Raw genomic sequence first — 14,768 nt, forward strand, 5'->3', positions numbered from 1 at the left:
AGACAATGCTAACATTTATCACAAAGGGGAGTGATTACAGAAGTAGGATGTTATGCTTCACTTATCCAAGGCACTGGTGAGACCAAGCTGTAGTACCATATTAGTCTCTTTATTTAAGGACATCAATGCATTGGCAGTAGTTCGGAGAAGGCTTATGAGACTAATACTCGGAATGAGTGAATTGCCTTATGAAGGCTCGGCCAAAGAGGTTAGGTTTCTGTACCATGGAGTTTAGAACGGTAAGAAGTGACTTGATTGAAATAGACAATTCTGAAGAAATTTGACAGAACAGATGTGGAAAGGATATTCTGGCTGGTCAGAGAATATAGAACTAGGGGTCACTGTTTAAAGATAAGGGATTGCCCATTTAAAACTGAAATGAGGAGTTTTTTTCCAAGAGAGAATCAAGAAGGAAAAGAAAACACAAAACTTTGCTCTACACTGATTGGGCCTCATGTGAACTATAATATCAGAAGATGTCAAAGCTTGGGAGAAGGTACAGAAGAGATTTTCTAGAATGGTACCAGAAATGAGGGAATGGAATTGTGTGGAGACAGTAAAGCTGGAATTGTAGTTTTCCAAAGAACAGAGAAGGTGGTGTTTAAAATCATGAATAGCTTCAATAGAGAAAATAAAGAAAAAAAATGCTTCTAGTGGTAGAATGATCACAGGGACATAAGGGAGCATATATTTAAGACATTTGTCACTTCTTTTATTTGAATAGCAAGTTATGACTTGGCATGTATTTGGATGTGGTATATTTAGATTTTCAGACCGCTTTTGATTAAGTCCCACACAAGCGGTTGTGGGAGTACGAAATATGTATTTGTCATTCACAGGGTGACAAGCTGAAAATAGTTGGATATGGCAAGGAACAGTGCTTGGGCCTTAATTATTCACAATTTATATCAACAATTTGGATTTTGGGACAGAAGTAACATTTACTAGTTTGCTGATGATGGAAAACGAGGCGAGAGTGAAAGTTATGAGAGAATGTGCTGTGGGCGGCATGGTGGCCTAGTGGTGAGCACTGCTGCCTCACAGCACCAGGCACCCGGATTCGATTCCCAACTCAGGCGACTGTGTGGGTTTCCTCTGGGTGCTCTGGTTTCCTTCCATAATCCAAAGATGTGCAGGTCAGATGAACTGGCCATGCTAAAATGCCCAAAGTGCATTAGTCAGGGTAGGGGAATGGGTCTGGGTGGGTTACTCTTTGGAGGGTCGGTGTGGACTTGTTGGGCCAAATAGCCTGTTTACATACTGTAGGGAATCTAACCTAATCAAATGCAAAGACAATTCAAGGGGACTTGGAGAGACCAAATCACTGGGCAAGAAAAATGACAGACATGTTAGAAAGGAGGAGAAATGAGAGGTTTCCACTATAGTGGGAGAAATAGAAATGCAGAGTATTTCTTTAATGGGGGGGGGGGGGGGCTTGGAAGCATTGAACTTCAAAGAGACTTAACTGCCTTTCATGAGTCACAAAACAACATGCAAATACAATAAATAATTAAGATGGCAAATGGTATGTTGATCTTTAATACTGGATGATTTGAGTATACCAATAAGGAAATCTTACTGCAATACACAGACTCTTGGTGAAATCATATTTGTGAGCCACTTTTAATTTCTTAAAAAACGAAGAATACATTTGCCACATACGAAGCACAAAGAAGGTTCACCGAACTAGTTGCTGATAATGGAGGGAATAGTTATATAGACTCGACGTATATTCTCTGCAGTTTAGAAGAAAGAGAAGTGTTCTCAATCAAACTTGCAAAGAGGATCTACAAGTTAGATGCAAGAAACCAGTTTCTCTTGATTGTGTGGTGGTGGAGGGAGGGGATCTACAACAAGGGACAGAATCTCAGAATAAGGGCAGACCATTTAGGGCTAGGATGAGGAGCAATCGCCCCGTTTAGTTGGTGGTAACTCTTCAGGATTTTCTATCCCAGCGGGTTGTATAGGCTCAGTCATTGCATACATTCAAGTCAAGATTGATATACATCCAGATATTTAGATATTAAAAACATTAAGGTATACAGGAATACTGCAGTAAAATGGTGCTGAAGTAGAAGATCAGCCATGGTTTGATTGGCAGCGTGGGCTGAAAGAAATGAATAACCTATTCCCACCCCTATTTGTGTTGTGATCCTATTTTCTTACATTTCCAACCTTGGTGTTTAGACACACTAAGGATGGTCTCTTTTTCTTTCTTTTTTTTAAAATGGGGAAGCCAAAATCAGTGAAATAGACTGAACATTGATTTTTTTTAAAAAATCAATCTTATTATTGGGATTCTAGCCTGGTATTTAAATTCTCCAGATACTGTACTTCATAAAAATCAGCAATTAAATTTCACTGAACTTTTTTTGGTAATTAACACAATGTTTAAAGAGTTTTACTTGATACAAAAATTATTTTTCAAGTTGGTCAAAATAAAAATTCAATTACATTTATTTGCATTTAGAGCCAACAGAGCAACATTTAAACCTCAGTGGAGGAGGTCAAAATTATAATGTCAAACATGGAAACAGGAGTAGGCTATTCAATTGTCTATGCAGGGTTCCCTAAACTGCAGGACTATTGTCGTTTAGGAAGGAAACACAGCTCCAACTTTAAAATGAGGGGCTGGGAATTCTGTGTTAACTCGCTTCCTGACTTCCGAAAGCCTGTCCAACAATCTGCAAGGCGCAAGTCAGGAACAAGCCAAACTCACCATTTGGCCTGAATGAGTGCAGCTTGAAAAACACTCAAGAAACTCAACAACACCCAAAGCAAAGCAGCCCACTTAACCATCTACCTCCTCAAGTATTATTTTCCATCATCAAAGCACAGTGGCAGTGATGTGTTGGATCTACATGATGCACTGCATGATTCATCAATGTTCTTTGGACAACATAAACCAAACCCAAGGTCTCCAACATCTATAGAACTGGGGCAGTAGAAAATGGCAAGATGGACCCCCTTCAGGCCATTTTCCAAGCCAAATACCTTCTTGACTTGGCACCGTTCTTGATCACTGGGTTGAAATTCTGAAACTCCCTTCCAAACAGTACTAGGGGCGTACCTACACCATAGATTATAATCAAAGTGAGCATTCACCATCATATTAAAGGGTAATTAAGGGTGGACAGCAACCACTGGTCTTGCCAGTGACACCCAAATCTCTCAAGGATAGAAAAGGTATGAAGAATACACAAAGAGGAGGACGAGGCAACTATGGCTGTCAAGTGATGTCAGGGACAGCATAAATGCAAAAGAAAAGAAAAAGTGCAAATTTGGTGAAAACTAGCCAGAGGACAACTAAAAATGCTGTAAGGGGCAAGGAGGTGAAACATGAGAGTAAGCTAGCAGTAATATAAAAAAAAAACTTTCTTAAAAAAATCTAAAAGGTAAGGTAGAGGTAAGTGTGGACATTGGACCACTGGAAAATGAGGCTGGAGAAGTAGTAATGGGGAACAGAGAAATAACAGGGGAACTAAATAGGTATTTTGCAACAGTTTTCAGAGTGGAAGACACCAGCAGCACAGTCACTGGGAAATTTGAAAACATCTAAAGGTGGATAAATCACCTTGACCAGATGGACTACACACCAAAGTTCTAAAAGGAGCTAAGGAGATTGTGGAGGCATTGGTGGTGATCCTTCATGAATAACTGGGGTCAAGGAGGGTCCCAGAGATCAGGGCCACATAGTACTGCTGGCTCCCCGGGCAGAATTCCATCATTGCATAACTGTGTGGAGTTGACACATTCTCCCAGTCTCTGCATGGGTTTCATCCAGGTCCTCCAATTGGGTCAGAGTCCAAGACATGCAGGTTAGGGTTGGCCATGGTAAATTTGATTCATAGATTCACAGAATCCTTACAGTCCACACTGACCCTCCAAAGAGTATCTCACCAAAACCCATTCCCCATTGCTCTACATTTATCTCTGACTAATGCACCTAACCTACACATCCCCGAACACTATGGTCAATTTAGCATTGCCAATTCACCTAATTTGAAACCCAGAGTAAACCCATGCAGACACGGGGAGAATGTGCAAACTCCACACAGTCGCCAGAGGCTGGAATCGAACCTGGGTTCCTGGCACTGTAAGGCTGCAGTGCTAACCACTGAACCATCCAAACTTCTTAGAGCGTCAATGGATCTGTAGATTGGGTGGATTAGCCATGTGAAATGCAGGGTTACAGAGACAGGGTAGGGAGTGGGTCTGAGTGGAACACTCTTCAGAGGGGCAGTGTGGAATCAATGGGCAGAATGGCCTGCTTCCACACCATAAGGATTCTAAGATTCTCTGATTTTATGAAAATGGCTAATGTAACATCCCTGTTTAAGGAAAGATTGGAGGCAACAGACAGCAAACTACAGGCTGACTAGCCTGACCTCTGTCGTTGTCGAGAAGTTGAGAGCCCGCTTTAAGGATCAGATTGCGGAATATTTGGAAGTGAGTGGTGAAATAGGGCCGAGTCAGCATGATTTCATCACGGGATGGTCGTGCCTAAAAAATTTGTTAGAATTCTTTGAGGTAGTAATGAGAAAGTTAGACAAGGGAGAGTAAGTGGACGTGATATATGTCAATTTCCACAAAGAATTTGACAAGATGCTGCAAAGGAGGCTGCTAAACAGGACAAGAGTCCATGGTATTGGGGCATGGTACTGGCTTGGATAGAAGATTGGCATATTGCTCAGAAGGCAGAAGGTGGGGATAAAGGCGTCTTTTTCAGGATGGCAGCCAGTGACGACTGAAGTTCCACAGGGGTGCATGATGGGACCACATTTATTTACATTGTACAGTAACAATCTGGATGAAGAAACTGATGGCATTGTTGCTAGGTTTATAGAGGACACAAAGATGTGCGGAGAGACAGGTAGTGTCGAGAAAGCAGGGAAGCTGCAAAAGGACTTGGACAGGCTAGGAGAGAGGACGATGACTGAATCCAATGAGGGAAAGGGTGAAGTTACACACTTTGGAGGGAAAATTAGAGACATGGAAAATTTTCTAAAGAGGCAAAGACTTCAGAAATCTGAAGCACAAAGGGACTTAGGAGCCCTAGTTCAGACTTTAAGGTTAACATGCAGTTTCAGTTGGCAGTTAGGAAGGCAAATACAATGTTAGCATTTATTTCAAGAGGGTTAGAATACAAGACTAGCGATGTACTACTGAGATTGTATAAGGCTCTAGTGATTTATAATATTGTGAGCAGTTATGAGTTCCATTATTAAGGGTGTGTTGGCAATGGAGAGAGTCCAGAGGAGGTTTGCAAGAATGATCCCAGGGATAAAAGGCTTGCATCATGAGAAGCAGTTGAGGACTCTGTCTGCACTTGGAGTTTAGAAGGATTGGGGAGGGGGGACCTGATTAGAGTGGATGTGGAGATGAGGTTTCCACTAGCTAGAGAGACTAGATCCGAGAGCACAGCTTCATAGTGAGGGAACGACCCCTTTAGAACTGAGATGTGGAGGAATTTCTTCAGCCAGAGGCAGGTTGATCAGTGAAACTCATTGTTGCAGAAGGCACTGTGGAGGCCAAGTCATTGAGTATATTTAAGACAAATAGGTTCTTGATTTGTAAGGGGATTAAGGATTGTGGGAGAAGATAGGAGAATGGAGTTGAGAAACACACCAGCCATGAGTTAATGGCGGAGCAGACTTGATGGGCCAAATGACCTGAGCAGGATGTTGCAGAGTAAGAACCAGGATCTTGACATTCACTCCACCTGTGATGATCAGGAGCTGTTTTAAAAGAAAACATGTACATGACCCTGACCTGCTTTGGTGACAGATATCAAAATGCCCAGGGATAGACAGGATGCTTAGTTAACATGTAAATTGGGATTCCATAGTTCACATGGGGGATCAATTCAAAACATGTTTCTGCTGCACATTTTTCCCAGCAGTCAAGAAACTAGCAAGTGAAATGAGCAACCTTAGCTCTCCACCCCCAGGTAAGTGACTCTTTCAGCCCGAATTGTGGGCCAGAAAGAGAAAGTGTACACTCATCAAGCCACATAAGAGCCTTAAATTCTTCCAGCCCTGAACTCCAGCTATTGCCAACCCAGCGCCAACTGATATCTTCTCTCCTATCTGCAGCCACCCATCTCGAGCAAGGTCACTGAACAGCAGCCTCCTGTCATTGTGTTTCCTATCACCCACAGGGAGGCTTTTCATGTAGCCAGTTGCAGTCCAGAAAGCACACCCACCAAAACGTTTGAGGCCTGTTGCACTCAGCTTTGTCAGATTTTTCAGCTGCTTCCTTTCTCACTTGTGCCTTACCCAATTCCATATAAATATCTGGGTTTGGGTGTTGAAGGCTTCATGAAGCTATGTGAGGGGCAAAGGAGACAGCTGGTAGTAGAGAAAAGGTGAAATTATCTTCACTCATTAAGATGATCATGAATAGCAGGTGGTTTATAGCAGAGGCGAGTGAGGTTGGAGTCTTTGATGTAGAGCATCAAAACCAGTTTGAATCAGATGTACTCACATCTACTAGGTGAAATGCTGGAGATCAGAGTCAAGATTAGCGTGGTGCTGGAAAAGCGCCACTCTAATCTTGACACTGTACTCCTATCTACACCCAATGAACTGGGAAGTGATGTTGTATGGTCGAGTGTGTGGTGCTGAAAAAGCACAGCAGGTCAGGCAGCATCCAAGGAGCAAGAGAAAAGCCCTTCATCAGGAAGGTGGGGACCATAACGGAAACAGCTGGAAGAGGGACATCAAAATAGAGATGAGGGAGTAGTGAAATAGATTGATAGTAGTAATATCAGGATTGGAGACTAGATGCTAGACAATTAAGAATAGGAAAATATAGTTCTAAAGTGACTCGTGAGGCAGAAAGGACATTTTCCAGGAACAAACTTACTTCAATAACACAATGATCATACTTATTATTTGAGAGAGATGATAAATCCAGGGTCCAACAAATAAATTTTAAAAGATCACAGAACACTTTTCAAAAAGTAGCAGGGAACTCTCCTTGTGCATCTTAACCTTTCTCTCTTAATATTACCAGAAACAGATTGACTGTTTATTTTTTCATTTATCATTTGTGGGTTCTTGCTGTTGATACAATGATTGGAACAACTGCCTCCATAACAAGTTACTATAATGTAGTAGTAATACAATGGATGCACTTAGGATGCCATGTAGAAGCAGGTTCTTCTGAGAATTGGCAGCTGTTGCTGGCTTGCCAAAGATAAGCACGTTGCTTTCACACATAAAAATGACACCTTTAAATAATAAATGTCCCCAAAAATTAATCTTAGCATTTAGCTTTCTGAAATACTACATTTTTTAAATAGTTTAAATAAATGTCATAAGCAGAATTTCAGTAATGACAAAAACAAAGCACAGTAGTTTGTTCACACTTACCCATCTCGTCCTTTACTGACTATCTTCACCTCAAAGTAATAAATTCCACAAGCAGCAGGTATAGGATACATTGCTCGAACTGAAGCCGCATCTTTTGGTGTTTTACCATGACCTGAAGGTACAAAATTTGGATGAAAATTGAGCCTGCAATATTGCTTAAAAATGGAAGATACAGAGAAAGCTCATCATTCAGCACAAATCAAACAATGGAAATCTACAAGGGAATCACATATTACAGGTAATTGTCCTTTATTTAATGCTTCACTTCCTTCAGCCGAATTATGGAAAAATAAACTCAAATCAAGACTCAAAAAGCCACCTAGAAAAATAATTTAAATCCAATTTTGAAGTTAGAAATCAGCAGTTAAAAACACAGTAGCATAGGAATTCCCACAGGGAAAAAAATTAATGAATGCCCTGTGGCAAAAATGCTGAGCAAAGTTAGATTATCAGTCAACAATGGAAGTTTACTGCCTGTCTTCATTTATTACCTTTATTTTATAACCAAAGATTTATAATTTTAAATTACAGTTTCTAAAAATCTGTTATCTATTAACTCAAAACTAACAGCAAATTCTAGAGAAACTCAGCATGTCTGGCAGCATCTGTCAAGAGAAAAACAGTCACTACTTTGGTCTAGTGAGACTTCTTCAGAGCTGAAAGGAATTGGAAAATAAGTTCTTTTTTATGTTTCTGACAGAAGCAAAGGAGCAGCAACATGGCAGATAGAGAGGGGCCTGGTGCAAAAGACACCAAACACATCTTACCTATGTCTCCCACCCCCATTAGCATTTCACCATGACACCCTGATGCACACCTCCATCACTGCAAATGCTTCTTTATTGTCCCACTGCACCTTTCAATACAATTGCAGAAGGTGTAACACATGCCCATTCATCTTCTCCCTGCTCACTGTCCAAGCCTCTAAAACACCTTCCTGCTGAAGCAGCATTTTTCACTTGTCCTTCTTTCAATCTTGTCTGCTGCATTCTCTGCTCACAACACTGTCTCCTTTACATTGACAAAAGCAAAGCTGACTGGGTTTGCAGTACACCTCCATTCCGTACCTAGGAATGACCTGGAATCACCCAGTTGCTTACTATTTCAATAAACTATTTGTTAACATTTCTGTCCTGGGCCTAATGCAGCATTCCAACGAAGCACAGCACCAGCTTGCAGAACAATACTTCATTTTCCACTTAGGTACAGCCTTAAGGCCTCCAATATTGAATTCAATAACTTCAGGAACTGACCACATTATTTCTGTTCTATTTTTCTTCATTTCTCTCCCCACAACTATGTTTGCATTTTATTTACTCTGCACTTAGGAGAAAGGACCAATTCTCTCCCTTTCATCCCTGATATGACACCCTCTGTAATTCTCTTATTTTCTTCCTCCACTATTAACAGCCCCTTTGTCTTTTGCACTGGACCTCTACACCATCTGCATCTTACTCCTCCTTTGTCTGTCAAAAGTATAAAAACAAATCTATTTTCCAACACCTTTCAATTCTTAAGAGTCACACCAGACTCGAAGCATTATCTGTTTCTATCTCCAGCTGCTGCCAGAGCAGTTGAGCTTTTCCAACATGCTCTTTCGATCAGATTTTCAGCTTTTTTTTTTGCCTTTTTTAAAAACTTACAGCAATATTTTATCTTTATCATCTACAAACAGTAAACTGCAGATTTATTATGGTTACTTAAATACTTCACAAAAAAGTGTGGAGAAATATAAACACCCATTGCTGATATGAATAAGACAAATATTTCAAATGAATACAGTTACTTCCCCAGCTGGACTATTTTAAACCCAACTACGAGTGGTCATGCAGATTAAAGACAACTGAAATCAACTAACTCCAAACAAATAAAAATATCAAGATTGAATTAAATGCAAATTGAAATTGAAAATCAAAGGTCATCTCCGCTTAAGGGAGCAGAACTATTTCTTGCATATTACATTTGTTAATTTAAAATCTATGTTGAGAATTTACGAACAAGTTCTTAGATTTGAATTGTTGAGCTACAATATAAATCAGAAATTTCCAGCTGCACAAATCCTCTCAGCTATATTATATTAACTAATGAACAATCCCGCTAAACAATAGAAACGGTTTTGCACCTTTGTGAATAAGGTATAAACTCAAAATTGAAAATATTTTGATCTGGATAAATACTTATGCACATTGGCCATTTTTATTCGGTACCAACAGTGAATGTTGTTGGCAGTTAATCTTTTAAAAACATCTGCAAACAATATCTTAGGCATCCGTAAAAACAACATGAATACTATGTTAACTAGCTGAAAATGTGTTTGGTGAAACAAACAAACAGCCAAAGACCACAGACAGGTCAAAGCTGGAATTCTAACTGAATGGGCAATATCGGGCAATTTTCTACACAATGAGCAATTTTATACTATCTTAGTCAATTCAGGAAGTTTACATCTTGAAATTAGAAGACTATACATGGATTCAAGTTCATAATCCTGAGCATGTCATTTAGGTTCAAAGTTCAGGAAATACTGAAGGAGTGCTGCATTGTTGAAACTAACATTAAAAAGACCAAATCTATACGAGATATCCAATGACATCATTCAAAAAAGTGGAAATTCTTAGCTACCCCAGGTCCACAGTGCTGCTTTAACTATGCCCATAACATAAATCAGATCATTTAACCATTCACTGAATTGTATTTTGTTTTTGGATCTGGTTGTCCATAAATTGATGGTGCATTTATATTTTAAACTAATTTGGAACACCTTCAACGATATGTAAAGGATAGAAATTCCTCTCAAGCCACTGTATAAATGCTAGGTTATTCCTGCTTCATTTCAATAACACTACAACACTGATATCTTTCTGACAATGTGGTAAATTGCCCACTATGCTCTGCTCACAAAAAGTAAAATAAAATCTAACCGAGCCAATTACTGCCCCAGTCTGCTCTTGATCATTAGTAAAGTGGTGGAAGGGGTCATCAACAGCACTATCAAATAGTACTTGCTCAGCAATAACCTGCTCTTTGATGTCCAGTTTGAGTTCCACCAGGGCCACTCAGCTCCTTATTTCAAACACTGTCAAAAGAGCTGAACAGCACAGGAAAGTTGAGAGTGTGACAGTCCTTGGCATCAAGGCCATATTTGACCAAGTGTGACATTAAGGAGCTCCAGCAAAACAGGAGTCAACTAGACAGGTGCTCCGGTTTCCTCCCACAATCCAAAGATGTGCAAGTCAGGTGGATTGGCCATGCTAAATTGCCCATAGTTTTAGGTGTATTAGTCAGGGGGAAATGGGTCTGGGTGGGTTACTCTTCGGAGGGTCAGTGTGGACTGGTTGGGCTAAAGGGCCTGTTTCCACACTGTAGAGAATTTAATCTAATCTTGGAGGTTAGTCATCTCAGGAGTTCCTCAGTGTAGCATGTTCGGCCCAGTTATCTTCAGCTACAAAACAATTCACCTGCCTTATGTCATAAAGGTCAGAGATGGGGATGTTCACTGATGATTACAGAATGCTCAAGACGATTTGCAACTCCTCAAAGATGAAAGAAGGCCATGTTCAAAGATAGCAGGATCCAGACAACATTCAGACTAGGGCTAACAAATGGCATGTAATATTTGTGGCATACAACTGCCAGTCAATGACCATCTCCTAACAAAAAGGATATAACTAACAACATCCTGGAGGCCACCAATGTCCAGAAACTGAACTGAATACAAGTACAGTGGCTAGAACAGCAGGTCAGAGGCTTAGAATCCTGCAACCACTAATGTTTAAAAGATTAAATTGTATTCTCTCTCTGGACATTCATGTAATGTTAAATTGTACTATCTTTCTCCAAGAAGCTGAATATTCTGAAAGTGAGTGGGGGCAACTTTGTCTCACAGACAGCATGCAGGAATTTAGATGACTACCATTTGTTATTCACACTTCATTTGGGCAGCCATTTATTACCATTCTACTGCTATCATCAAATTAAATTCTCACTCAGTCCCTTCCATTCAGAAATGCTTTCATAGCCATCCCCAGGCAATCAAATTTGTTTTGGTAATCATCCCCTGATACTGAAGCATGTCACACCTACACTGTCTTGGGGAAATCACGAAGTCAAGAAATAATTTGCATAATGGTTCCCCAAGATTAGGGCATTTATATTTACATTATCTCCGAGGATGGGCAGCACGGTGGCACAGTGGTTGGGTGGCACAGTGGTTAGCACTGCTGCCTCACAGCGCCAGAGACCCCGGTTCAATTCCCACCTCAGGCATCTGTCTGCATGGAGTTTGCACATTCTCCCAGTGTCTGTGTGGGTTTCCTCTTTTGACTCGACTTCGCACACCTGTGAACAGGGTCAAAGGGAGTCACCTAGCCTGTATGGGTTTTAATTAACTAACTGTTTGCACAAGTTAGTGTTTGCGAATTGCATCTCGTATGTGAAACCTCGGGGAAAGAACCTGAATACTGCCACAAGATTATTTTCAAGGCTGAGGGTTTTTAAGAGGAAAGGTCATTGATGAAGTAGCTGAAGACAGCTGAGCATGGGGTATTAATCTGAGAAACCCCTGCAAACAATGCACTGAGGCTAAAATGACAGGTCTCTAACAACCACCACCATCATCCTTTGTGCTCTCCAATCAGTGGAGAGCTCCCCTGCACTCCTCAGATTCCCAATAAGATGAAGTTTGCAATTTTCCTTGATGCTATACAAGATCAAATGACGCCTTGATGTGAAGGGAAGACATGCTCATATCACCTGGAATGTGGTCTGATACCAAATGTTCCTGGTAGAACCCAAACTAAGCATTGGTGACCAGTAATCTCTTTCTCTATTAAGATAGAAGCCCTGTGGTCCATTAGGACAATAGCAACTTTACTTTTCATAAATATCTTCTGTGTGGCTTTCCCTTAAATGTGTTGATACAGCTCATTTCAGGCACTCCCCATGGTAGCAAATTTCACATTCTCACAATTCCAAAGGGAAACATTTTCTCCTAAATTCCTTATTTGGATTTCTTGGTGGCTTTTTTTAAAAAACATTTGTAGCCTTTGTGTTCCTTCTCAGTGAAATCAGAAGCTGTTGTCTATCAACATTTTTCATCATTTTAAAAATCTCTATTAGGTCTCCTTCAGCCTGCTTCTTCCCCCCAGCACCACCAAAACCCCTCCCCCCCCCCAGACAAAAATAACCAAGTCATCATACTTCCCTTGCACATATACCTTGCAATGCTTTCTGCACACTTTCCAAGACATCTACATACAGTTCACTTCAGGCACTGGATGAGATTATCACGAAGTGCCCTCATTGTTAACTCTCCCCTCATCTGAGTGTGACCCTCAATTAACCCAGTCTCTCTCTAATGAGACAGCACGCAATGGTCTGATAGGTTAAGTTGCCTTAGTCCTTTTTTAGATTTTAAGAGTAGAAATCTCAGCCACAACAGCATAAAGTACTTTTAGTGTGGTTAACCAAGACTAGGTATAGGCTGGGCGTAACTACTTTTTAAATCACATCCCTTGAGAAATAAAGTCCAATGCTTAGTTTGATTTTTTTTAAAAAATAGCATTGTTAACCTGACGTATTTGTATTCCAAAATTCCCTTGTTCCTCTATCGTTTATTTGGAATGTGTAGGTCTAGAGTCTTCTTGTTACAAAAATTTTGTGATGAAAATTACTTCCTAATCTACTGAACTTGATAAAAACAATAAAATATTCTTGCACAAAACAATGTTCTGCAAATGTCCCTTACTACACATCAAGTTCAACTTACTACCTGTGAAAGTTATAATCCAATATTTAAGGGTTTTTCAAACTAATGGATTCATCCAGCAGCAATAATTCAAGATGTGATAACGAGAGGGAAAATAAACAACTCTCAATGCAATTAATATTAATAAATTCATACAATTCAAAAAGATATTTCACTCATGGTGAAAATAATGTTTAAAACATTGCAAATCTAACAGCCTTGTTCAAAACAGGGTACAAGGACAATAGCTGCATACAGGTCAGTCTCATCTCAGTGGTGGGAAAGCTATTCCAAATGACAACTAGGACACAATTAGCAGACACATAGACAAATGTGGATAATTAGGGAAATCCAGCACAATTGTTAACGGCAATTGAATTCACCTAATTTGAGATTTTTAATGAGATAACAAAAAGGGTTGATGAGGGTAATGCAGTTGATATGCTGTACACGGACTTTCAAAATGGTGTTTGCTGAAGTGTTGCGTAAGTCTTGTCAGCAAAGTTGAAGCCTCAAGTAAAAGAGACATTGAGATCATGGATTCAAAGGTGGCCAAGTAAAAGAAAACACACTGAAAAGCAAAATGCTGATTCTTTTGAAAAAAAAAATTGGAGCAAGTGCATTGGAATTTTTGGGGGGCGGGGGTCACAAACTGTTAGGAAGTAAAGAAAAGATCTGTAGAGCACAGAATATGCTGGAACATGCAGGAATACCGTAACTTAGAACTTATTCCTTGTTTCAATCAAAATGTATGGCAAAACCAAGTGAAGGGTACAACTCTATAAGGGAATAGAGGTGAAGAGGAACATGCAGGAATGTGTGGACAAGTCAGTCAGATGGTTAAGAAAGTTATTAATAATGCACAAAAGGATCCTGGGTTTTATTGAGAGCGAGCACAAAGCAAGGCTATGGTGAACATTTATAAAGTTCTGGTTTAACCTCAACGAGTTTAGTGTGTCAAATTCTGGGAACCACATTTTAGGAAAGAAGTAAAGGCACTGGATAGTGTGTAGAAAACATGCACTGCAATGATTCCAGAGATGCTGTGGTTCTGTTAGACAAGCTGGAAGTTTTTGTTGCAAACGTTTCGTACCATGTCTAGGTGACATCCTCAGTGCTTGGGAGCCTCCTGTGAAGCGCTTCTGTGGTGTTTCCTCCGGCATTTATAGTGGAACATGCAGGAATACCGTAACTTAGAACTTATTCCTTGTTTCAATCAAAATGTATGGCAAAACCAAGTGAAGGGTACAACTCTATAAGGGAATAGAGGTGAAGAGGAACATGCAGGAATGTGTGGACAAGTCAGTCAGATGGTTAAGAAAGTTATTAATAATGCACAAAAGGATCCTGGGTTTTATTGAGAGCGAGCACAAAGCAAGGCTATGGTGAACATTTATAAAGTTCTGGTTTAACCTCAACGAGTTTAGTGTGTCAAATTCTGGGAACCACATTTTAGGAAAGAAGTAAAGGCACTGGATAGTGTGTAGAAAACATGCACTGCAATGATTCCAGAGATGCTGTGGTTCTGTTAGACAAGCTGGAAGTTTTTGTTGCAAACGTTTCGTACCATGTCTAGGTGACATCCTCAGTGCTTGGGAGCCTCCTGTGAAGCGCTTCTGTGGTGTTTCCTCCGGCATTTATAGTGG

At 40.2% G+C, this 14,768-nt stretch overlaps 1 protein-coding gene across 2 annotated transcripts in view; it reads right to left on the reverse strand.

Moving 5' to 3' along the window:
• ranbp9 (RAN binding protein 9) overlaps nucleotides 1-14,768 on the reverse strand; it is a 98,490-nt gene that overhangs the window by 72,600 nt on the left and 11,122 nt on the right. For both annotated transcript variants that reach the window (XM_043719041.1, XM_043719042.1), the window contains exon 2: nucleotides 7,377-7,488. In XM_043719041.1, the coding sequence (XP_043574976.1) occupies nucleotides 7,377-7,488 (112 nt within the window). The remainder of the gene's footprint in view (nucleotides 1-7,376; nucleotides 7,489-14,768) is intronic.

The sequence above is a fragment of the Chiloscyllium plagiosum genome, chromosome 29, assembly GCF_004010195.1.
Source record: "Chiloscyllium plagiosum isolate BGI_BamShark_2017 chromosome 29, ASM401019v2, whole genome shotgun sequence".
Classification (NCBI taxonomy): Eukaryota; Metazoa; Chordata; class Chondrichthyes; order Orectolobiformes; family Hemiscylliidae; genus Chiloscyllium; species Chiloscyllium plagiosum.